This window comes from Acomys russatus, chromosome 4 (genome assembly GCF_903995435.1).
Source record: "Acomys russatus chromosome 4, mAcoRus1.1, whole genome shotgun sequence".
Classification (NCBI taxonomy): Eukaryota; Metazoa; Chordata; class Mammalia; order Rodentia; family Muridae; genus Acomys; species Acomys russatus.
In genome coordinates, this window is record NC_067140.1 from 22,581,912 (window position 1) to 22,606,114 (window position 24,203).

The following is a 24,203-nucleotide window of genomic DNA, read 5'->3' on the forward strand; positions in this document are numbered from 1 at the left end:
ATCGGAGGTGCTTAGATGTGATCTCCCATGAAGGATTTACTGCATCTGTTTTCTCCCTCTTTCTAAGTGGGAGCTGTGAGGACCTCGCAGAGGAGTGCCTAGGACCTTCACCCAAAGGGGAAAGGAAAAAAGCTCTAAGTACATGGGGTTATTATGTGTCAATCAAAACCTAAAATAAAGAACTTAAAAAAAAATCAATCTCAGGAATATGAGATCCTAAATGGACCTAAAAAACACATCAGGTCGAACATTAAGATAAAAAAAAAAAAGATAATTTTTAAGGCTGCGTGTGGTGGTATATGCCGTTAATTTCAGTGTGCGGGATGCAGAGACAGGTGTAATTTTGTGAGTTTGGGGTCAGCCTGGTCTATATAGTTAACTCCAAGCTGGCCAGAGCCATTCAGTGAGACTGTGCCTTAACCAGACCAGACCAAGCCAAAACAAGTCAAAAACAAAGAAATGAACAACACCCCCTAGCTCTGCCCGTCAAATCACAGCGAACAATCACAAAGGAGCGATTCTTTTCAGAAGCTTGTGTCTCACAGTCAACATGTGTGGGGAAATGGCCTCACGCCGGAAGCAGACAACTTTTTGTTTGTTTGTTTCTTGAGACAGTGTTTCTTTGTGTAACCCTGGCTGTCCTGTAACTCTCTCTGGACATCAGGCTGGCCTTGAACTCATAGACATCCACCTGCCTCTGCCTCCCGAGTGGATACATCTTTTAAAAGCATGTATTTGTAAAAAAAAAAAATGTTTTGATCCAAACATCTGAGCTTTTCAGTTGCTAATGTGGAGGAAGTCTAGACTCTCTTGTTTTATGGCTCATTGTGTGTGTGTGTCCATATTTACATGCAGTTGTGCATGTGTGTGTACATGCTTGTGCAGAGGCTAGAAGTAAGCATGGAGTATCTCGCTCTATTGCTTTCCACCTTTTTTTTTTTAAGATAGAGTTGTTTAGATAAGCCTGGGGCTTCTGAAGTGAGCTAGACTGGCCACCAAGTCCCAGGAACCCTCTGGTCTCCCCTACTCCTGTGCAAAGATCACAAGTGTGTGCCGCTCTGTCTGGCTTTTCCGCTGGGCTGGGCATTGAGTCCGGGTCCTTGTGTGACAAGGACTTGGCTGACTGAGCCATCTCCCTGACCCCTTCATCCCGTGTCTAAAAAGAAGTCTCAGATTGCTGGTGTGTTTCCCTGCGAATTGGAAAGAGGTCCACAGAGCTATGAGCTGGGGGTCGGGGCTCCTAGAACAGAAACTGGGCTCTGTGCCCTGCACCCTGGCTGCATGAGTGCTGGCCAGGACAAAAGGTTCAGAAAGTGGCCTCTTGCCTCAAGGCTTCTTTGGACCAAACCCATTTTCTGTAGAAAATTATAGGACAGAGTGGAAGGTGGAGGAGAAGCCGTAGAGAACAGATGTAGACGAGACCTGTCAGGCACCCTGAGCCCTGAGTCCCCTTGCTGTTTGGAACACTTAATAGCTGCGGAGACAGACACCCCTGCGTGTGCTGCAGGCTGTAGGCGCAGCAGCTTCTCCAATTTTCTTGTAAAATGCAAGTTTCTCTCTCCCTTTATTGTTGATCTTGTGTGACAGCCCTCTTGGAGACAGTGTAGCTGCTCTGGGGAATGGGCACTTGGTTGGCATGTTTTTCCATCAGATTCTGGTTGTTTTCCAGGCAAACAGGGAGTGTGTTTGTATGTGTGAACAGTCTGCCTCGGTGGTCCCCAGCTGTGCACACAGCAGTCCCTGGGTGCCTCATTTCTCCTGTACCCAACTGGGAAACATCTCTGTCTTCTAAGTTTTAGACCCTAGTCAGTATCTGGCCAGTCTTGGTGACCTTCAGCCTGGGCTGTGTCCCTTGGCCTGGGAGGTGCAAAGAGGTGACGGTTCACTCGATTTATTGAGTTTTAGACGTCCTTCCCAGCGTGGATCAGAACAGATATTTTTGTTCTGAGCAGCAGGTCTCAGGCAAGCAGGGATCAGTGCCTGGTTACAAGGGAGTTTGGGGAAGAGGTGCAATTGGTTCCCAAGCAATTATCATCCTCCAACAGCGCTAACCACACCCCAAAAGTGAGACTTTTTTTCACTGAAGAATAAAATCGTTGGATTGTTTTGTTTTGTTTTGTTTTGTTTTTTGTGGTAACTATGCAATTAGTTCTTCTTGCCCGGGCTCTGCCTGGCACCGTGGTGGCTTCTCGGGGAGTGTGCTTGCTACAGTGCTCAGTGACAACTGACTCTTTGATATAACCATTCAGAAAACGGACTCTTACTTACTTCATATCTCTGAAGTTAGGGGAGACTTCCATCAAAAGGAGCTCACTGGATGAGGAAAGGGAGGACCAGGAGAGTTGCCTGACCTGTTTGTAGGATGGAGTCACAGGAGGCCACTGGCTTGTCTACGGAGGCCATCTGCAGTCTCATGGTCCAGCCTCTTAAGAGACCCCATGAGGCTGTACCACGTGGCTCTCCTGTAAGTCCTTGGCTTTGGGTATCCTGACTTGGTGCAGCTAGAAGCATTCCAAGCGATAGGGGGTTTGCACAGAATCTGCAGGGGGAAACCACGTGGAAGCCAAGGCTCAGAATAATTGGGAACTGGGGAATTTTAGTTAGAAATCTACTTCCCTTTGTGTGGAACAGGCAGACAGAAGGAGAGAGCAAGGCGACGGTGAGCTAATTAGCACAGCCTTGAACTTTTCGTTTTGTTCTTTTTCACGCTTGTGGTTATTGAAGCCGCGTGCCTGCTGACAGGCAGGAAGGGTCCTGCAGTGATCCGTGCACACAAATGAAAGACATTTCCCCAGCTGGGTAGGATGGCTCACACCTGGAGTCCCACTACTTGGGAAACTGAGGCAGGAGGATAGCTGTGAGTTTGAGGCTAGCCTGGCCTGTAAAATGGGATCTCATCTCAAAAAGGGGTCGGGGGAAGACGTAAAGACATAGACGTACTTTCTGGAGCCTCCAACAAGAAGAGCAAACATGGTGACCAGCTGTCCTAAGTAGGCTAGAGAGAAGCTGAGCACCAAAAGGACAGCATTCTGTGACGAAGGGACAGGGCTTTACAAATGACAGTGACCTTGGAATTTATCAGCCCTCTCAATACTGGGTGGCACTGTTAAGTAGGCTTCTGAGAGAGCTAAGGAGCTGGGGAGATTGCTGTAGGTCTTGGGGTCCTACTCCCCACAGACTGGACAGACAGACCTCACCTCACTGGGCTGCTTTAGCTGCAAGCAGAAAGACCAGAGTCAAAGGCTCAAGACACGGAGGGTGGTGATCTCAAAACAAAACCTTGGGTCTTTCCTTCTTGTCCCCACTGTGAGAGAAGCCCACATGAGGTGACATGGAGCTCTGGAGGATCAGGTTGTTCATCTGCTGGCGTGACATGTGATGTTGAACCCTCAAACATCATATGACATGCCAGGGTGCCGCCATCTACCCTGAGGAAGAAATCACAAGGAAGTTAACAAGGCCAATATAACCCCTGCATTCAGGAGTTGGAGGCAGGAGGACTCTGGGTTCCAGACCAGCTTGAACTATACAGCAGTCCCTGTCTCTAAAGGAAGAAACCATCAAGAACTGGAGGTATGGGTCTATGTTTGCTGCTTCTCTGACTTGTAAGAAGCCTGGACTTAACCCCTCAGCACCCACAGCATCCTAGAAAGCAAGGGTCAGCAATGCCCACAATGCATAGAACTCAACCCAAGCAGGCTCTAACAGCTGAATATTAGCACATCTGCAGTGCATCTTCTGGGACTAACTTTGTAGCCGACTTCACCCTTTATTGCTGAGCCCCAGGTGAGGTGTTTTAATCACAGATTTGTTTTTTCATTTTTTATTTCTTTTTTCTAGAATATATGCGAGCAGAGCTGGTGGCTAGGAAGTGTAAAGGCATTTGTGGCCCAGTCTGACTGCCTGAATTCAATCCCAGGATCAGGCTCAGGCTCAGGCACAGGCACAGGCTCAGGCACAGGCTCAGGCTCAGGCTCAGGCTCAGGCACAGGTTTAGGCTCAGGCTCAGGCTCAGGCTCAGGCTCAGGCTCAGGCTCAGGCTCAGGCACAGGCTCAGGCTCAGGCACAGGCTCAGGTTCAGGCTCAGGCTCAGGTACAGGCTCAGGCTCAGGCACAGGCTCAGGTTCAGGCTCAGGCTCAGGCACAGGCTCAGGCACAGGCTCAGGCACAGGCTCAGGCTCAGGGTCAGGCTCAGGGTCAGGCACAGGGTCAGGCTCAGGCTCAGGCTCAGGCTCAGGCACAGGCTCAGGCTCAGGCACAGGCTCAGGCTCAGGCACAGGCTCAGGCTCAGGCTCAGGCTCAGGCTCAGCCTCAGCCTCAGGCTCAGGCTCAGGCTCAGGCACAGGTATGGGCTTATGTAATAAAAGAAGAAGAAAGACAAAGGAGCTGCAACTCTTTGGGGAAAGCTGTGGTGCAACAGGACCTTTTAAACTCAGGATCCCTCAGCTGGAGACCACAGTCTCAAGGTGTCCCAGGCTGTGGGGAGGAGCACCAAGGGCTGTGCTGAAGATGGGCAGACATTGGAGAGCCTTCTGCACCCCAAAGTAGGCTTTGGTCCCCTCCTGTCATGCTGCCCACAACTTTCCCCAGCGTCTTCTAAAAGGAGGCTGGACTGTGTGCGCAGTCTCTGTTTTAGGTTTTGTTGTTATTTGGTTGCCTGGATGGTTTTTTTGAGACAAGGTTTCTCTGTGTAGCCCTGGCTGTCTTGTTCTGGACTGGCCTCGAACTCACAGAGATCTGTCTGCCTCTGCTTCCCTAATGCTGGGATCAAAGATGTGCACCACCACCACTGGGATAAAATGCTTTATTTTTTATTTTTAAGAGATGAAATTCTGGGCTGGAGACATGGTTCCGTGGTTAAGAGCACTGACTCATTTTCCAGAGGACCTAGGTTCAATTGCCCTGACCCACATGGCAGCTCACCTCTGTCTGTAGCTCCAGGATCCAACACCCTCACACAGACATCCATGTAGGCAAAAAAAAAACCAATGTGCATAAAATAAAATAAAATCAATTCACACAGCATGAAGGGACCATTTAAAGTCGTACAGTTTTGTAGTGTGGCTACATTCCTGTCTACCCACCCCTCTTCACAGTTACAAAACAGGCAGTAGAGCCCTAGGAGATGTGCTAAGGTCCTTTCAATTCACCACTCATTCAACTGCAAATGCCGCCCCGCCAGGCTGCAGAGAGAATGTCTAAATATTTGTCCCAGGCAAACACAGTTGCGGGTGGATGACCCCGAATTGTCCTGATGACGATCCCAGCTGCAGTGTTTTCTTGCTGTCGGGAACTTCCCTGAGAGGTCAGCCAGGTGCCCCTCAACTAGCCCATTGGCAGTAGAGATTCCCGGGGTGACTTGAAAATGCAGTAGAGATTCCGGGGTGACTTGAAAATGCCTTTGGCTCTAGCGTGTGGAATCCACACTGTTTCTTGCTTCCTTCTAAGGAAAAAAAAAAAAAAAAAAAAAAAAAAAAGGCCCAGCCGCTTTCTGTGCTGCCAGTCCAGTCGGAGTTCCTATGAGTTCAGATTCCTGAACAGAGTGGCCCCTTGGTGGTCTCCTTACCCAGCTGTCTCTGCAGGGAGGAATCCCTCCATCCATGGCTAAGGTGACCTGGGGAGGGTGTGGTCTAACAGTGAGAGGCGCAGCTTCAGGAGAAGGAGGCCAGGGTTTGAACCATGGTGATGAGTACATTTCCTGGCTCACGTTGGGGGAGTCAGGCTCTGTGGATGAAGGGGACTCTGGGTACATCTCTCTGGCTCTTACTTTAGTCTGGAGGAGGTGTGGCGGGGTATGGCAGGCCCGGAGACACCAACTCAAACCCACAGACCCAGCTTCTGCTCTTTGCAGAGACTGAGACTCAGCTGTGGGGGTGGATGTGGTTTTTTTTTTTTTTTATTAGCCTCCAGGCTACCAAAGCTCACCAAGGCATGCCCCAATCACCCATCATTCACCAGATTTCCCCAAAAGGAGATCCCATGACGTCCATGGGGTTTCTCTTAGTGACTTACGTGGCACATAGCCGCTGACCACCATGGCCGCCACCCATCATCTATCACGACTGTTGCATCTTGGTGAGGCCTGGCCAGAGTTAGAGTGCCCCTCCCCCCTTAAAAAATATTATTTATGTAGGCCTGCCTGCCAGCAGAGGGCACTAGATCTCATTATAGATGGTGGTAAGCCACCATGTGGTTGCTGGGAATTGAACTTAGGACCTCTGGAAGAACAGCCAGAGCTCTTAACCTCTGAGCCCTCTCTCCAGCCCTTGTGTATCTCTTTCTGATCTTGGGTTTGTTATGTAACCAAGGATGACCTTGACTTCCTAATCTTCCTGCGACCACTTCCCAAAGGCTGGGGTCGCAGGTGTACAGCACCATGGCACTGGGGATTGCACTTGTACATTGTGCATCTAGGCAAGCACGGGACCAGCGGAGCCACATCCGTTGCCTTCATATTGCTTCTTCACTGCTATGCTGTTTGCACTTTCTGAGAGAGCCCTGGAGACAGCCTGTCTGGAGAACCAATAGGGCTGCTGCCTTGCCCAGGACCCTTCCAGCAACCACTCCCCTTCTACCTGTCCAGCAGCTCAGGGGATCAGGAGGGCCAGATCTTGGCCTGAGGGCTCAGGGTACTTGGGTTTAAACAGCTCCTTTGATGTATGGGTCAGTTATGTCTGCCTGTCTCGTGGCTGCCGAGGACAAGTGTAAGCTCATCTGGGAGGGCACTTGTGACCTCGGAACCCATAGCCACTGTCTATGTCATCACTATTGATCCTAGTCTGTATACAAATACAGCCATTGATGTCCCGACAGGATGTGAGCTGTGCACATGGGGCTGGGCCATGTGTACGTAGCCTCTTTTTACACAGGACCATTGTATGAGTCAAACTCATTATCCTGCCTCTGCCTCCTGGGTACCAGATTATATCCTACCTGGCAGAACCTCTGTCTCTCTCTGTGTGTGTCTCTCTCAAGTTTTCAAGACAGAGTTTCTCTGTGTAGCCTTGGCTTTCCTAGAACTCACTCAAGACCAGCTTAGCCTCAGACTCACAGATATCCACCTGCCTCTGCCTCTTGAGTGCTGGGACTAAAGGCACGCACCACCCTCGCGCAGCTCCAGGGTTCTCTTAAAGCAATCAACATCATGTGTTTGGGATGGCTGTGTGGTTTTCAGGACCAAGTACAAAAAAAAAAAAAAAAAAAAAAAAAATGCTCCGGGCAGTGGTGTTGCATGCCTTTAATACCAGCACTCGGGAGGCAGAGGCAGGCAGATCGCTGTGAGTTCAAGGCCAGCCTGATCTACAAAGTGAGTCCAGGACAGCCAAGGCTACACAGAGAAACCCTGTCTCAAAAAACAAAACAAAACAAAACAAATTTAAACAAAACAAAAGAAAAATACAGGACCCCTGGTTCTAAAAGAATGAAGTGCTTTTCCCTTTTCTTTGTCCTCTTCACCTGCCATGGTACCCACAATTTGCTAGTTACATTTCATGTTTCCTCAGGCACCAGGATACTCACAGACACCAGATGTCTGAAGACACCTGTACACAACCCACTTCTCTCTGCTGAAGGCCAGGACTTGTCAGGGATACAGTATGGTGGGTCACTAGGCAGGGTGGCCATAAAGTCCAAGAACAGAGACTATATCTTTCCAAGTACCTGACATACCCATAACTCCTTGAGCCATCCTGTGGATGAGTATGTAGTAGGTGTCAAATGTGTGCCTAATGATGAAGTCCTGGGGGCATAGAGAGGTAATCCAAGCCCTAGGCTCACAGTTTGTAGAACCTCTATTCTGCTCAAGAGTAACAGCAGCTGCCCAGCCAGTAATTTTTGAGTGAATGCATGTGATTCTTTTTTTCTTTTCTTTCTTTTTGTTTTTCTTTGTTTCTTTGTTTTTAAGACAGGGTTTCTCTGTGTAGCCTTGGCTGTCCTCAACTGGCTTTCTAGACCAGGCTGGCCTCGAACTCACAGAGCTCCGCCTGCTTCTGCCTCCCTGGTGATTCCTTTCTTGAGTCTCAATTTCCTGACCACTAAAGTGGAGAAGATAATAAAGACAAGAGAAAACCACAGGAATCCCACCATTAGGCAAATCATTCTTTCCAGGGTTGGGACTACCAGGTACTGGAGAGAGAAGGGAGTTAGCAAACAGGACTTCAAATCTTTCTTTATCTTGCCATAGCTGTGGAACTTTCTGAAAGGGGACAGCTGGTGTGACTGAGCCAACGTAGCTTCTGGAAGGAGCAGGGAAGAAGGCAGTTGTGATTGTGGTTGGTACAGGTTGCCAGCTTGACTACATCCGGAATGAACTATAATCCAGAAATTGAGAGTTTTTTTGCTTGGTTTGAGGTGGGTGAGTCCACTTCTAGTCTGGACCTTTGAGGTAGGAAGACATATATCTTTTTGTTTTGTTTTTTGTTTTCTTGGGGTTTTTTTGTTTGTTTTTGGTTGTTTTGTTTTGTTTTGAGACAAGGTTTCTTTGTGTAGCCCTGGCTGGCTGTCCTAGACTCATTCTGTAGACCAGATTGGTCTCTAACTCACAGAGATATGCCTGCCTCTGCCTCCCAGGTGCTGGGAGACACACACCTTTAATCCAGATTGTGAGGCAGGAAGACACACACCTTTAATTTGGGCCCTTAGTTTGCCTTCTGCTGGGAGCCTATATAAGGACATAGAAGAGATGCTTTTGCTCTCTGCTTGCTTGCTCTCGCCTTGCTAGCACACCCACCCAATCCTTCACTGGCATTAGGGCCCACTTCTTTGGGATTACAGCATCTACAGAAGACCAGCTGAGACATCCTGTCTTGTGGGACTGAACAACTACTAGCCTCTTGGACTTTCCAGTCACGGCCAGCCATCATTGGATTAGCTAGACTGCAGCTTGTAAGCCATTCCAAGACATCCCTTTTATATGTATGTACATATATTACATGTGTGTGTGTGTGTGTGTGTGTGTGTGTGTGTGTGTGTGTGTACGCGCGCGCATGCGCGTGCATGTCTCTTACTCTAGAGAACCCTGACTAATACAGCAGCGTAATTTTGAGTCAGCTTCTGGGTGTCTGCACTTCCTCTCTTCCTCTCCAAAGCAGCTTTACATCTGGAAACAACTGCTTACGGACGTGACAGAAAGCTGCCCCGACTTAAGGAAAGGTGAGCCTCTGAGAATCCAGGGGTCTCCTTGTTTGTACTAGAAAGCATATGAGAAACTCCCACCCAGCGGGAGTTCCTGGCCCTTGCTGGTCCTGTATAGGCACTGAGCATCCACACAGGCCGTGCTAAGGACCCCTGGGAACCTCCCCCCCCCCCAGTGGGACAGCTTGCAACCAACACCTAGGACTTCCTTTGAGGCTTACTCAAGATGAAGGAGTAGGAAAGTGGGGTGGCTCACAGCCTCTCCCTAGGGAGGGAGCAGGAGGGCTGCCCAAGTGACAAGGGAAGGCCCTAGCATGACCTCAACTTGAGGTAAGGACACTTTAGCTATCTTTGGCTCAATGTCCCTAGAGTTTTGCTCTCCGTATCTCAGTTCTTCCAGAGGGCCACATACGTTCAGGTCATTTTGTAATGCAGCCCCTGCCTTACGAGATTTCGGGAAGGTATGGCATGGGTGCCACCACACCCCCGCACAGTACATGTGTGGGTACTGATTAATTGGAAGGCCATGGCGGGGGGGGGACCCCGCCCCTACACCATCATTAGACTGCTGTATTCCTTTCAGAAGATTCACAGCAGAGGTACCTGAGGTGTGTGTAGGGAGCTTCAAAATGCCGCCTGAGTTCAGGTCTCTCGCTTTTTGTTTTCAATTTAAGCTTCCATGGACTCAAACCCATGGCATGGTTAGCAGCAAGGTGGGGTTTGGCCGTGACTCTCAGAGGAAGTGTGCACTGCAACGGCTGGTTTAGCCCATGCCTTGTGCGGAGAAAGGACCCTTCAGCCGTGGAGCAAAACACTCTGGCGGGATTGAGACCCAGCACAGTTTGCATAGGGTGAGCCCCCCACCTCATGAGAGGTCTTAGTGACCTGAAGAGGAAATGCCTTCTTCTGCACTGCAGACAATGAAAATCTAGTGGATGAGCCCCCAGAACTCTGGTGGTTGGGGTGCAGGAAGGAGGTAATAGATATTTGTGGCCTTGAAGAGTAAACCCAGGTCAAAAGCATTCTGCCTCTACCCGTCATGGTGCCTCAAATCTGACACAGGTCTTAGGAAGCAGAGTCACAGAGTTGTCTGCCGGATCATCCCCCTGCCCACAGGGAAGTGGGCCAAATCCCTGACACCTCCTCTGAGGCCAGCTGTGGGCAGCCAGGCCTGGCCATTGGCCCCTTTTTGTTGACTTCTCACTCACTTCTCTCTCAACTCCGGAGGGGAAGCTCGCGGCTGGTTCAATTGGAACGAAAATCTGTGGCTAGCAGTGAAGAACGTTTATAACTGTGGTAAAGGTCTTGTTGCTCAAGTGTGACCCAGAAGACCTGCCAAGCCCCTCTTTCCTCCTCTCCCCAGACTCTCAGACTTGCAACAAGCATCCAGGCAACTCCAAGTGTGACTGCCTAATCCAGAACTTCCTGAAGAACACACTAAAGGTTCTAGAAAAGACAACAGTACTTTACAAGACATGCCGTGGTACCCGTAGCCCAGCCTGACTATATGCATACCCTTCTTCTGGCTCTCACTAGCCAGCTGGGACCTGTTAATCGATCTTTCTGCCTCAGTTTCCTAGTCTGTACCCAGGATTGTCGTACTTCCATTTCAGGCAGTAGTAATGAATGAGCTGGCATAAAACACTTACTGAGCAGGGGTCAGTATATATATTAGTGACTGTTGTGTGCCAGGCATTGTCCCCTCAGAACAAAGCTTGCAGCCACCCCTACCTCTGGAGTGTTCAGCTTGAAGTGGCCAGAGAATCCAACAGACACACCCCCAGCTAAGTCAGCTGTTGCAGAATTTGTCTAGAAGATGTGTCTCAGAGCTGGAGTTTTCTTCTCATGACTTTTGACCATGGGGGTGACACCTCACAATTGCAGTGTTTTGACAACCAGTAACCACTGGCACACAAAATGTGCTGCCAACAACATATGAAGTCCAAGAGGTGTCCCGGCTAGCCTTGTCCTTGACCTTTACCTGACAATCAAGGAAAAAGTCTGTAGTTTGCATCAGCAACAGGCAGGGTCAAAGTTTAGTCAATCAAATGTTGTGTAAGGAATCACTATGGCCGACAGAGGGGCCTGAGGCCTCCCAACACTCATTAACAACCCCAAGTTCAATCATTATCTTCCTGAGGTTTATTGTGTTGTCAGTTCCAAACCTTGCTGACTGTGGCTATGATCCAAAGGCCTGCCCCTTACGTCAGAGGCGAGCCTCCGGGTACAGCTGAGGGGCAGGACTTCTCTCCCTTCTGTGTAGTATTTAAAGCGAGGAGGGCTGACTACCAAGCACAGTTGGCCTGGCCTTCCCTCTGGGAACACGCCCTCGGTCAACAGGGAAAATCCGGCAAGGCGCTCCCGCCTCACTGATCCAGGCCTTCCTAAAGGACGAAAGGTAGGTAGAGTCATTTCTTTATCTCTCTGAAAAGACCAGTGATGAGACAACTTACTTTCTTTTTCTCTTGACATTCATAGTTCCCTGGTCACGTGCAACCCATGCAACGTCCACAGAAGGAACTGCAAGGAGCCCCCGGGTGCTGGTATTCAGGAACCCCCTGTTTTTCTGTTTCAGGTGACACCAGAGTCCCTGCCTCTCGCCATACACTTGCAAAGATGCCTCCTCAGCTGCATAACGGTCTGGACTTCTCTGCCAAGGTCATCCAGGGTAGCCTCGACAGCCTGCCCCAGGCAGTGAGGGAGTTCGTAGAACACAATGCCCAGCTGTGCCAGCCGGAGCATATCCACATCTGCAACGGCTCTGAGGAGGAGTACAGGCAGTTGCTGGCCCACATGCAGGAGGAGGGTGTCATCCGAAAGCTAAAGAAATACGACAACTGGTGAGTCCCCTCAGCCCATACTGTTTAGCCTGTGGGCTCCCCAGTTCCACCTTCGTGGGGTGTGGAGAAGAGGGGAATTAAGACCTCGAGGTAGCAAACACCAGAGAGATTTAATAGAATAAGTAGAATTCACATGCCCTGCGAGGCGAGCATAGCCAGTCGTTAGAGTTCAGAGAACTTGGGAAGGCGGTGCCATTTCCCCAGGGCCAGCAACGGTCTAGCAAATGTCCACCTGGTAAAGGCCCTGTTGGCTTAGGCTTCCATACTTAAGGATCATGGCCAGTGTCCTTGTGTCCCACAAGACTAGGAAGAGCCTAACAGGGGCAAGAGGGGTGCATCCAAAAGGGTGATTTGCTGAAGGAATCCCCATGGTTTTTTCAGCTGGCTGGCTCTCACTGACCCCAGGGATGTGGCCAGAATTGAAAGCAAGACAGTCATCATCACCCAAGAGCAGAGAGACACAGTGCCCATCCCCAAAACTGGCCTCAGCCAGCTGGGCCGCTGGATGTCTGAAGAGGACTTTGAGAAAGCGTTCAACGCCAGGTTCCCAGGATGCATGAAAGGTCAGTGAGACCCAGCCCTAGGCCTGATGGGGGAGGATGTGCTGTGTATGTAGTTCATGTTCCTAATGTGGGCCTGAGATGCTAAGGGCGACCCATGTGTGAAAATGCGCTGCCAGTTCTGTTTGATGGATGGGGACATGGGAATGCTAAGATGTTCTCTGGTAGTCCTGGTGGCTCAGGCCTGTCATCCCAGATGCTGAGAAGCAGAGACAGGAGCAGTCTGAGCAACTTACACATTGTCTCCAAATAAAAACTGGAAAAGGGGGCTGCGGGTGTAGCTCAGGGGTAGAGTGCTTGTCTAGAATGTGCAAGGCCCTGGGTTCGATCCTTAAAAGCAAATAGGTCAAATAGAAAATAAATAAATACAGCATGGTTCCCACTTGTGTGAATGTAAAGCGACTTGGTGTGGCCAAGCAGAAGGGTCATGAAAGCTTTAATTTCAGCATTTTGGGGTTCTAGTGGCCACTTAAAACAGTGGCTGGTGGCCAACAGGGCATGGTGTGGGAGACGTGGCCCATGGCTATCTCTAGGAAGATGACAGGAAGAAGCTTTGTGAGCCTCCGTGGCTTCTTACCAGGACCCACCCATCTGCCTCTGCAGGTCGCACTATGTATGTCATCCCCTTCAGCATGGGGCCACTGGGCTCACCTCTGGCCAAGATCGGCATTGAGTTGACGGACTCGCCCTATGTGGTGGCCAGCATGCGGATCATGACACGGATGGGGATGTCTGTGCTGGAGGCCCTGGGCAGCGGGGAGTTTATCAAGTGCCTCCACTCCGTGGGGTGCCCTCTTCCTTTAAAAAGTGAGTACCCATCCTTCCCCAAATCAAAAGTAAAAGTGTAGAGGCTGGGGATGCAGTTCAATGGGTAGAGCGTGAGGGCCTGAGTTCGATCCCAGACACCAAATAAACTGACCATGGTAGGACAGGGAAAGGAGGCTCAGCAGTTCCAAGCCATTCTTCGCTCCGTAGCTGGTTCAAGGCCAGCCTGGAGCCTAGGGCAGGAATGTGCACCACACACACTCATAATTGGTGCTCCTTTCCAGAGCCCTTGGTCAACAACTGGGCCTGCAACCCGGAGCTGACACTGATCGCCCACCTCCCGGACCGCAGAGAGATCATCTCCTTTGGAAGCGGATACGGAGGGAACTCACTGCTTGGGAAGAAATGCTTTGCGCTGAGGATTGCCAGCCGGCTGGCTAAGGAGGAAGGGTGGCTGGCGGAGCACATGCTGGTATGTGGTCAGGGAGTGCTAGGGCAGACATTTGGAGGGCCTGGGGTGGCAAGGGTGAGCCACGTCGAGATTCTCCAACTTCTGAGGCCTTGAGGGCAGAGTGGGAGAGTATCAAATTGTCTCTAAGCACCCCAGAGTTGGTCTCGTTGAAAGGGGTTCACGCGCTTACACGCACTGGAGCAACAGTGACCTTGGAGATTTTATTCTTTTGTAAGCCATCAGTAAACCTGGTGTATGAGGGATAGGCCTTGAAGATTTGCCCTTGGAGAGACTGTAGGGGTGTTCCCAGACCTCTGTGACATGAGAGAACACAGGGCTTCATGTCAGTGATATTACGATGTGATCTTTCTTCCTCTCCTGCCCTCTCCTTTCTTCTCTGTCATCTTCCTTTTAATTTCTGGCCACCCTCTCCTGTCCTTCCTTAGTCTGAAAGCCAGGCCTATGTTTCCATTGGAAACACACCCCCTCTGTCTCTCTTTTACCATATGAATAATACAGAGTAGTGGCAGTTCATGTCGAGGAGCAGAGATTATAACGTGGACCCCATGTCCCTGCAGATCCTGGGCATAACCAACCCTGAAGGCAAGAAGAAGTACCTGGCAGCTGCCTTTCCCAGCGCCTGTGGGAAGACCAACTTGGCCATGATGAACCCCACTCTCCCTGGGTGGAAGGTTGAGTGTGTGGGCGATGACATCGCCTGGATGAAGTTTGATGCTCAAGGTGAGTCTTCAAGGTCTGGCTGGTGACAGCCACACCCCCTGGTGTGTGGCTGGCTTCGAACACCACCGGCTCCTAAGGTGCCAGCACTGGGCACTAAGAATTTGAGTTCAGAGTCACCAAGGCATCAGCAGTGTTGTCCTACAGGCATTTTGTGAGGACCATCTGGATAGAGAGGGCCAGGAGGGGCTGTTTGTATGATATTGCTAGAGTTGGTGAGAGGACTGTTGCTGCCAAACCTGGTGACCTGGCTTTGATTTCCAGGACGCAAATGGTGGAAAGATAGAACTGACTCCTTCAAGTTCTCTTCTGACCTCCACATGTGTGCCCTGGACCACTCACAGCCCACCTACACACACACACACACACACACACACACACACACAGAATAAATAATACTATTTTTAAATTAATAGGCTGCATTGCAGAACAGTGAAGAAAGGGAAACCTGCAGAAGTCTGAGTTGGCCGTGGTGTGTTGATCGAAATGGACTGCTGTGTAGTTTAGGGATGGGGAAGAGAAAGATATAAAATTTTAGTATGTGAGCTAGCCTGGCAAGATGTTAAGAACTCTGTTATGCTTGACTCACATTCATACCTCCGTCTCTCGCTTGCATCTATCCAGGCAACTTAAGGGCTATTAACCCAGAAAATGGATTCTTTGGAGTTGCCCCTGGCACCTCCGTGAAGACAAATCCAAATGCTATTAAGACCATCCAGAAAAACACCATCTTCACCAACGTGGCCGAGACTAGTGACGGGGGTGTTTACTGGGAAGGCATCGATGAGCCGCTGGCCTCGGGTGTCACCATCACCTCCTGGAAGAACAAGGAATGGAAACCACAGGATGGTGGGTCCCCCCTCAGAAGTCACGTGCTCCGGTGTGTGGGCATCATCCATCTGGGCCACATGCTAAAGGGTATCTGTCTCTTGTAGGGGAACCATGTGCCCATCCCAACTCCAGATTCTGCACCCCTGCCAGCCAGTGCCCCATCATCGACCCTGACTGGGAGTCCCCAGAAGGTGTGCCCATTGAAGGCATAATTTTTGGTGGCCGTAGGCCTGCAGGTGAGCATCTTCTAGTCAGCCTGGGAGCATGGGGTGTGGTGAGTCAAAGACATCCAGGAAGTCTTTATCCATGCTGGTTCCGAAGACTTTCTTCCTCCTATATCCAGACTAATTGGGCCAGCTTAAATGTAGAGCCAGCCTCCTGATTGCCAACGGCCTTTCTGGGTCTGTAGTCTGAGACAGCTTAGGCCAGTATTCTGCCTCCCAGAGTGACCTCTCTGGTGCCACTGGCCTTCGTGTTTTCCTGTTTATTGTCTCTGCAGTTTGCAAGATTAACTCAACAGAAACTTCAGGCTTGTCAGGCAAGGTGGCTCAAGCCTGTAATCCTAGCACTTGGGTGGATGAGGCAGGAGGATTGCTGCAAGTTCAGGGCTAGCCTGGCTACAGAGTAAGTCTCAGGCTATTCTGGGCTACAGAGTGAAAGTTCCTTATTTAAAGAAAAGAAAAAGAAGATGATACTGAGCAATAGCATAGCACCGTTAGTCCTCAGAAGTTTAAGTTTTTAATGACCTGGTCTCTCTGCTTAAGGTGTCCCCCTTGTGTATGAAGCTCTCAACTGGCAACATGGGGTGTTTGTAGGAGCAGCCATGAGATCAGAGGCCACAGCGGCTGCGGAGCACAAGGGTGAGTCAAAGTCTGGGCCCCCAAGTCCCAGGAAAGGCAATCCAAGCCCTTCGTGGTGCTGGTCATGGAGGGAAAGAGAAGCTAGCACGACGGGGTCAGAGGTAAATGGTGGTCTCTGTGTGACAGGCAAGGTCATCATGCACGACCCCTTTGCTATGCGGCCCTTCTTTGGCTACAACTTCGGCAAATACCTGGCCCACTGGCTGAGCATGGCCCACCGTCCGGCAGCCAAGCTGCCCAAGATCTTCCACGTCAACTGGTTCCGAAAGGACAAAGACGGCAAGTTCCTCTGGCCGGGCTTCGGCGAGAACTCCCGGGTGCTGGAGTGGATGTTCAGGAGGACTGAAGGGGAAGACGTGGCCAAGCTCACACCCATCGGCTACATCCCCAAGGAGGACGCCCTGAACCTGAAAGGCCTGAAAGACGTCAACATGGAGGAGCTGTTTGGAATCTCCAAGGAGTTCTGGGAGAATGAGGTGGAGGAGATAAACCAGTATCTGAAAGAGCAAGTCAATGCCGACCTCCCCTATGAAATTGAGAGGGAACTCCAAGCCCTGAAACAAAGAATCAGCCAGATGTAATCCTGATTGGGGGGGGGGGGCGGCATCTTTAGAGTCACCCCGTCCCACCCAGAGCATGTTCTGGGAGCTGGGAGAAAGCCAGCCTGAGGTAGAAACTACAATGCTGAGTAGCTCCGAAGGGCACCTCTTATTAGTCAGTCGCGTACCACAGAGAACAGGGACGGGAGGGAAAATCACAGCACGCTCTGCGAAGTTTGCATCTGACCAAGATGCAGGTTATGGTTCCATTTCAAGGTCACTCAGGAATTCAGTTTTTCACTTTAGCTGTAGCAGTTAGCTAAAATGCACAGAAAATATACTTGAGCTGTATATATGTGTTTGTGCTTGTGTGTGTGTGTGTGTATGTGTGTCCATGCCTGTCCCATTGTCTACAGTATATTTAATACCTTTGGAAAATCTATGGCAAGTTTATCTGCAGCTGTAAAAGATGTGTTGCTTTGTCGCTAGTATGTATGTTTAAATTATTTTTATATACCACCCTTACTTACCTTTCTTTACATAATTAAAGTAGGTGTGCTGACCACTTCTTGGAAAATAAAATAAAATAAACTTTTATAGAAAATGTGCATTTCATCGGCTTTGGTTTTTCTTTTTACTTGGACTAGCAAAGGGAGAGGACTCTGATTAAACACCTTGAGCTTTAATCCTGTTCCTCTGAGACCTGGGGGATTCCACCCTTGAGTGGAGGGAACTTGTCAGGGGCTGGGGGGTGGGGTGTGTGAGGGACCCTAAGGAGGGGTGGCAGCAGGAGCTGGGAGGGGGAAAGGCAGTTTTCCTGTGTGCTAAGTCATTGGTGCCACTAGTTGGCGCTCTTTGGCAGCTTTACAGACAGACCTGTGCATATGCACAGCTGGATCCGGAGGGTTTGAGAAGGCTCAGGCTTCTCTTTAAGTGGACTGTGCACAGGCACAACCCTTTGCCTTTAAGCCCTTTCACGGCTAACACTTTTCTTATGGGCCTAGAGAGTGGGAGGAAAACCAGAAGAAAGAGCATTAATTGCACTCCTTGTGTGTACTCAACATAGTGGTTGCCTGGGAAGGGGTATTGCAGGGGTTGGCCCAAGGTCAGCTGCTAGCCCTTCTGGGTCTTCTCTGCTTCCTTCACTTATTGGTTGTTCTAGAAGAGTCCAAACAAACCATAAACTTTATATAGTGTATTATGTGGCATGCTTGCCCTGCAGATAAGTACTTTTTTTTTTTCCCTCCCAGTGTGTTTTCCTTTCAGGGAGCTGGTTCAGATCACTTTATCCCCTCCACCACACCCAGATGCTGGCTCATTCCCACACTCATTAGAAACCTCCGGCCACTCCCTTCAGGACTCACCACAGACCCACAGGGCACCAGGAGCATCCAGCAGGGCCCACTCAGTAACCTTCCCCTTAAGTAAAGCGGGATCGGATACTTGAACCGAAGCCTTGAGCTTCACACGGGCCTTGCAGAGGAACTAAACAGCAGGAGCCTGGCTGGCTCCCCTGATCTGTCTTTCTGCCAGGAACACTGGCCCAGGCGCAAAGGGGGCTTGTTCTATGCAGTCCTTGCATTAATGGCTCCAGGTGGACTCACCTGTGCGGAAGAGCTGACGTCCAGCTCCTCCCTCTTTTCCCTCTTTCCTAGCTGTCAGCATCAAACATGTGACAGCAGGGTACTCTTGTACCCCATCTATGTGTCCCCCCATGCATTATTAGCCCTGTAAGATTTGAGACTATTATGGGTCGGCCCAGATCAGCGCAGGCCTTGGAGTCTGTGAGAGAGTACAGGTGTAAGTCTACAAGTTGAGATTCTACCTCTTTTCTCAGTGTGCCCTTAGGTGATCACAGGCAATGCTGAGCCTCAACTTCCTAGGCTTTAAAATGGGTAGATTTGCATTTTCTTTCTTTTTTAAAAAAAAGATTTGTATTTATTACATATACACACCAGAAGAGATCACCAGATCTCATTATAGATGGTTGTAAGCCACCATGTGGTTGCTGGGAATTGAACTCAGGACCTCTGGAAGAACAGACAGTGCTCTTAACCTCTGAGCCATCACTCCAGCCCGATTTGCATTTTCTTGAAAATGACTGAAGAGATCAGATGAACTGGTTCAAGAAGGAGCATGACATAGAAAAGGACCCTACAAGGACAGTAATTTCTGTTTTCACTCTAGATCCCTAATGTGGCTGGGTGGGAGCCACATCTCGTTGGGACCTACTTGTCCCCTTCCTCATTGACTCTGATGAACAGCTGTGGCCCGGGGGTGGCACTTGGTCTTCTGTGTGGCCTCCATCCCCATCCTCCCTCCTCATAGACGGCAAGGTGAGGGATGGGAGAAGGAAGCCAGTCAGGACCTTGAGCAGCATTTCTCCCCGTGCCCCAAATCCCACGGTCACATTTGTGTTTTTTTAAGACCTGAACAAAAGGGTTTGAGCCCGAGTTCAGCAATTCTGCCTTTCTGAGGTGTGCCTCATGTTAGGTTTGTTTATAGCTCATTATGTAGCTCTAGTGTGCAGGAAGGAGAGAGGGAGGGAGGGAGGGAGGGAAAGAGGGAGGGAGGGAAGGAAGGGGAGAAAAAAAAAAAGTAAAAAGTGCTTCCTAAGAAAAAAAAAATTCACATCTATCCTAACAAGAGTATCCAGGTCCTGAAGGCCAAGTTGCTACCTGTCATGGCTGAGGCCTGAGAACCATCTAGAAAAGCCCAGTCATAAGGAATTAACAAAAGAAGCTATAGTTCTTCCAGAATAGACCACTGGGTTGTGTTAGAACAAAAGAAGAGGTGATCTGCCTAGGCAGTGTCTTTCCCCAGACCTCCCTCACAGCCAAGAGGGCTCAGCACTGGACTCCTGTCTCTGGGCTACGAGTTCTACTAGGAGCTGAGTTGTACATGGCTCCTGTCACCCCGACCCCACAAACTGCTATTCCATGAAAGCCCCCAGAACTTTGCCACAAGCCAGTATCTATATATGTCATGACAGGAGTCTCCACCCCAAGTGGTAAAACCCTCCGACAGGCATCAAGCCCCTTGTGCAGGGACAGATGCCTACTTGACGTGGGGCACCTGTTGGTTGGGGTAAGTTGGAACCAGTGGCCTTCTCGCCTACCCTGAGAAGTTTGGCCTGAAGTTTTGCTAGCTGGCTTCTACAGGAAGCTCAGCAGAGCGGGGGCAGAGGGGGGGCTCCCAGGAGAGGCTCAGAACTCAGGCTAAGCCCACTTCAGCAGACCTGTAGCCATGACAGGAGGGCAGCTGGGCACGATCAATGACGGGTTGGTTATTACAGAACCGTGTTCCTGAATCATGTTCTCTCAGCCATCTGGGCCCCCTCAGCATTGGGACAAAAGCTTAGAGGTCTCTGAAATGCGTAGAGTGGGGACTTGGGGGCCACCACAGCGGGAGCTGTGGACGTCATTGAGTCCACAGCCGCCTCGGAGTGGAGCCAAGAACGCATTTACATGCCTGACACTTCTCCCCGAGAGGCCTGCCCACGCAGCCCAGGTCCTGTGGCGGGCTAGGCTGTGAGCCCTTTGGTAATGGGATATGCAAATGAGCCAGTGTTTGCCAGCCTGAGTGGCAGACCTGCTCTCCAGGCGAAGCAATTTACAGCAAAATACGCTGTAAATATTTGTTCAGCTCAGGAAAATGACTTTAATTGCATAATTAAACTTGTAGGCTCTACTTCCAGATGAAGGGATGGGGAGAGGCAGGCAGCCTGCAGCTGTCCCTCGGAGCTTGTTGACAGTGGGGACCGGCCACTTGTTCTGCACTTTGCTCAGGTCCTTCTTGCCACAGTGCAAGCCTGGGAGGCAATGGGGGAGGGCGAAGGAAGGAGTGAGGGGAGACAGTGGCTACGGGAAGATGGGGAGCAGAACAGGCCCCAACTCAGAGTGGCTCTGGCAAGGGGTCCAAAGACCCTCAGGCAGGCCCTAGCGCCAATGCCCAAATATCTCCAGCATGTTCCACCCACCATCCAGGGACAATGACCACTTGAGCAAAAGGTCAGTTCTCTTAAGTGGAAAAGAACCAGTAGACGCTGGGATGCTGTCACCTTGCTGCTTGGGAGGCCGAGGCAAGACAAAACACAAGTTCAAGGCCTCCCAGTGAGTTCAAGGTGAGCCCAGGCAATTTAGTGAGACCTTGTCTTAAAATCAAAGCTAAAAACAAGATCTAGTAGAGGTCTTGCCCAACACACATCAGATTTTGTGCTCAATTCCTAATGATAAAAAACCAACCAACCAAACAACAACAAAACAGCAAAAAGATGGAAGGAGGAAGAAGGCCGAATTACAACTTGGCCTCAAACCAGCATTCCTTGCTAAATCAACCTTTTTTTCCTTTCTTTTCTCTCCTCCTCCTCCTCTTCCTCCTTCTTCTCTTCCTTTTTTCTTAGTCATGACCCATGTAGCCCAGTCTAGCCTTTAAACTTTCTGTAGAGCAGAGGTTGATCTTGAACTCCTGACGCTCCTGCCTCTGTGCTTCGGTACTGGGATTACAGGCTTGCACCAGCACACCAGTGTATGTGGCACTGAGAGCTCAAGCAGGCCTTTGTGCATGCTAGGCAAGCACTTTTAACTGAGCTGCCCTCCCAGTCCAATCGCTACATTCTTTTTGTTTGTTTTTTTATTTTGTTTTGTTTTTAGAGACAGGGTTTCTCTGTGTAGCCTTGGCTGTTCTGGACTCCATTTGTAGGCCAGGCTGGCTTCGAACTCACAAGGCTGCAATTAAAGACATGCACCACCACCTTGCCACAACCATGGGGTTTTTTGTTGTTGTTGTTGTTGTTTGTTTGTTGTTTTTATCATAAGTAGAAAAACCAGTCAGCAAAACCACAAACAGTGGACGACTCCATCTGTGTGGGGACCAGAGCAGGCTGGTCTGAGAGACAGAAGCCAGTTGGTGGTGACCAGGAGTCCAGAGAGCAAGAGGCTGGGCATGGGTGTGTGTGTACAGCGTTTGCTCAGAGAGCATAAAGTTCCTTTGGGAAATGTTCCGAGGCAGATTGTTGGGGAAGTTTATGCAGCCTGTGAATATATTAAAACCCATTAAATCGTGCATTTTAATGGGTGGCTTTTATGGTGTCTAAATTATAGCTTCATAAAGTTTGTTTAAAAAAAAGAAAATACAACATAAACAAAGATTCACTTAACTCATATAGAAGCCAGCTGCCTTCTAGAGAGAAAGCTAGAGGCCGGCATTTGTCACCTACTAAGAGGTATCCATGCCTCACAGAAATTCTTTCTAGAAGAAATGGTGAAGTTTCAAAGAAGATGGGACAGCCACAAGGAATTCATCTCATTAATGATTGGATAAGAAACAATGCCAGTTGTGTGTGGTAGCATATGTCTTTAGGTCCAGCACTTGGGTGGCAGAGGCAGGTGGATTTCTGTGCATTGGAGGCCAGTGGTTTATAGAGCTAGTTCCAGGACAGCCAGAACTACACAAAGAAACCTTGTCTTGAAAAACCAAAACAGAAGGAGAAGAAGAAGGAGGAGGAGAGGGAGTAGGGAGGGAGGGAGGGAAGAAAGGAAAAAGAGAGGAAAGAAGAGGAGGAGAGGTGAGAGGAGAGAAGGGAAGAGAAGAGAAAGGAAGGCAAAAAAAAAAAAAAAAAAAAATCAGGTCCAGTTAAAAAGTCCCTTGGCCAGCAGGTGGCAGAGCGGAAACCATCAGGACCCTCTAGTTCCAGAAACCAGCACAGACTTGCCCATGAGCCCAGAAGATTCTACTCAGCAGAAGGAAGAGACCCTAGACTGGAAACCAAGACCCTCACCAGCCCTACCAGCAGAAAGAAGTCACATGATTAGCCATGGTGCTGGCATTGGAAAGGACTGGCACTGAAAATAGGCTCAGAGTCACAGGCACACCCCAGGAGCCCTTCATCCTTTGTCCTAAAGCAAAGCCTGGTTCAGGTCCAGGCTACAGATGACAGGTGAGGGCCTCCAGCCTGCCCTTTCATGGGGGCTTGCAGAACTGTTTACGTCTGACAATAAGACACTGGGCTGGCTTTGGGAGGGTCCTTTATGGAGGTAGGAAGAAACTGGTTTGGTGGTCCTGAGGCCAGTGAGAGGACAGACTTGGGATCTTGTCACCCAAAGGCATTAATAATAGAAAGACCTTGGCCACCATGCCAGATGCCGTTTCCCAGAGCACAGAGGCAACTTCCAAGGGTTGACAAAGGAGGCCCTTGCACCAGCTTTGCTTATTGGCAAGTTCCCTGTCCAGGTTGAGGCTCTGGGTCCAGGTAAATGGACCTGCAAGCCTGAGATGCCCAGGGATGACCCCAGGAGACTGGTTTGGTCCAGCTGGAGTTTCTTGGGCTAAGCCCATCCCCTGGGGTTGGCATGCACCCCCTGCTCTATGTTCCATTGTTAATAGAACACTCTGGGTGAACTTGGGTCTAGCCACATGGTGGGCAGAGGCCAGGGCTGTCTGTCTGAAGTGTTGGAGAGGGAGCCTGGGGCTCCGATGACTCATATGGCTGGTTGCACCCCTATTATGTAAAGCGGAGCTCAGCGCCATTAGCTGATAGGAGATGAAATTTACATTTTGAATTAACTGGGATCATCAACAAGCTTCTTTCTGACCCTGGGAAATTAAACATCAAGTCAGAGGGAGCTGTGGGCAGGAGAGACAAGGGCTCAGCCAAGCATGCCAGATTGGCTTTCTCTTCTTATTGGTTTTTTTTTCCCAACAGGCTGCAGGCAAAGGGGATGAGAGGACGCTGCCGCAAAGTCAGCCACGGAAAGAGATGGGAAGAAAAGATAGTCATTGTCTTTTTTTCTCCCCCTTGGGCAAAAGCACAATAAATCTACATGGCTGAATTAAATTCTGATCTGTCCGATTTCCTCTGTTGCACCGTCCCTTAAAAATGGTTATTTATTGAGCACTTACTGTATGCCAAGCACTTAGATAAGCACTTTATAGATAAAGCAGAAGTGAGTTTATTTTTCCTGATGCTCCCCCCTTCCTGCTGGGGAGGGGAGGGGAGGTGATGGGAAAAGTAGAGAGAGAGTTTAGGAACCTCTGAGTTATGTTGCAGTTTGCCTCATCTTCAGGGCACAGCACTCAGCCCTAAAGACCCTGTCAAAAAACTGCAAAGTGAGACTGGATGCCCTGTCTCGGGACCTGTGGACAAGTCCTCATCTGTATATGTCAAGCTACTGGCAACTGTGGCTAGCCTCCTCCTGGGTTTGAGGAGAACTTAAAAGCTGCAGCTGGAATTGAGGGCGAATTGAGAAGGGAGGTGCACCTTCCTCTGGCCTCAGTTTATGTCTGTGGTCCCCTCCTGGTGAGAAATTTTCTTCTTCAAAAGCATGAAGGTCCAATGTCTACATTGGTCTAACCCTTTGTAGAATAGACATGCTGTGTCACTCCGTCTCCCATCATGCCACAGAGTAGGGACTTCTTCTACTGTGGATGAATGACCACCCAGAGTCTGGGCCATACCCCAAGTTATCCCTGTGCCTTCCAAACCAAGT

General features: G+C 49.8%; 1 protein-coding gene across 1 annotated transcript; it reads left to right on the plus strand.

Annotated features, from left to right (window-relative positions):
• The first annotated feature begins 11,365 nt into the window (after positions 1-11,365).
• Pck1 (phosphoenolpyruvate carboxykinase 1) lies at positions 11,366-16,774 on the plus strand. The gene is made up of 10 exons (XM_051143896.1): positions 11,366-11,530; positions 11,708-11,972; positions 12,354-12,535; positions 13,136-13,339; positions 13,582-13,769; positions 14,327-14,489; positions 15,111-15,335; positions 15,422-15,553; positions 16,082-16,177; positions 16,304-16,774. The coding sequence occupies exons 2-10, from the start codon at positions 11,749-11,751 to the stop codon at positions 16,756-16,758; spliced, it is 1,869 nt and encodes a 622-aa protein (XP_050999853.1). The 5' UTR covers positions 11,366-11,530; positions 11,708-11,748; the 3' UTR covers positions 16,759-16,774.
• Positions 16,775-24,203: the final 7,429 nt, after the last annotated feature.

Coding starts and splice junctions, on each gene's coding strand:
- Pck1 (XM_051143896.1), top strand. CDS start 11,749: ATGCCTCCTCAGCTGCATAACGGTCTGGACTTCTCTGCCAAGGTCATC. Junction 11,973..12,353: donor CTAAAGAAATACGACAACTG/GTGAGTCCCCTC, acceptor TGGTTTTTTCAG/CTGGCTGGCTCTCACTGACC. Junction 16,178..16,303: donor AGCGGCTGCGGAGCACAAGG/GTGAGTCAAAGT, acceptor TCTGTGTGACAG/GCAAGGTCATCATGCACGAC.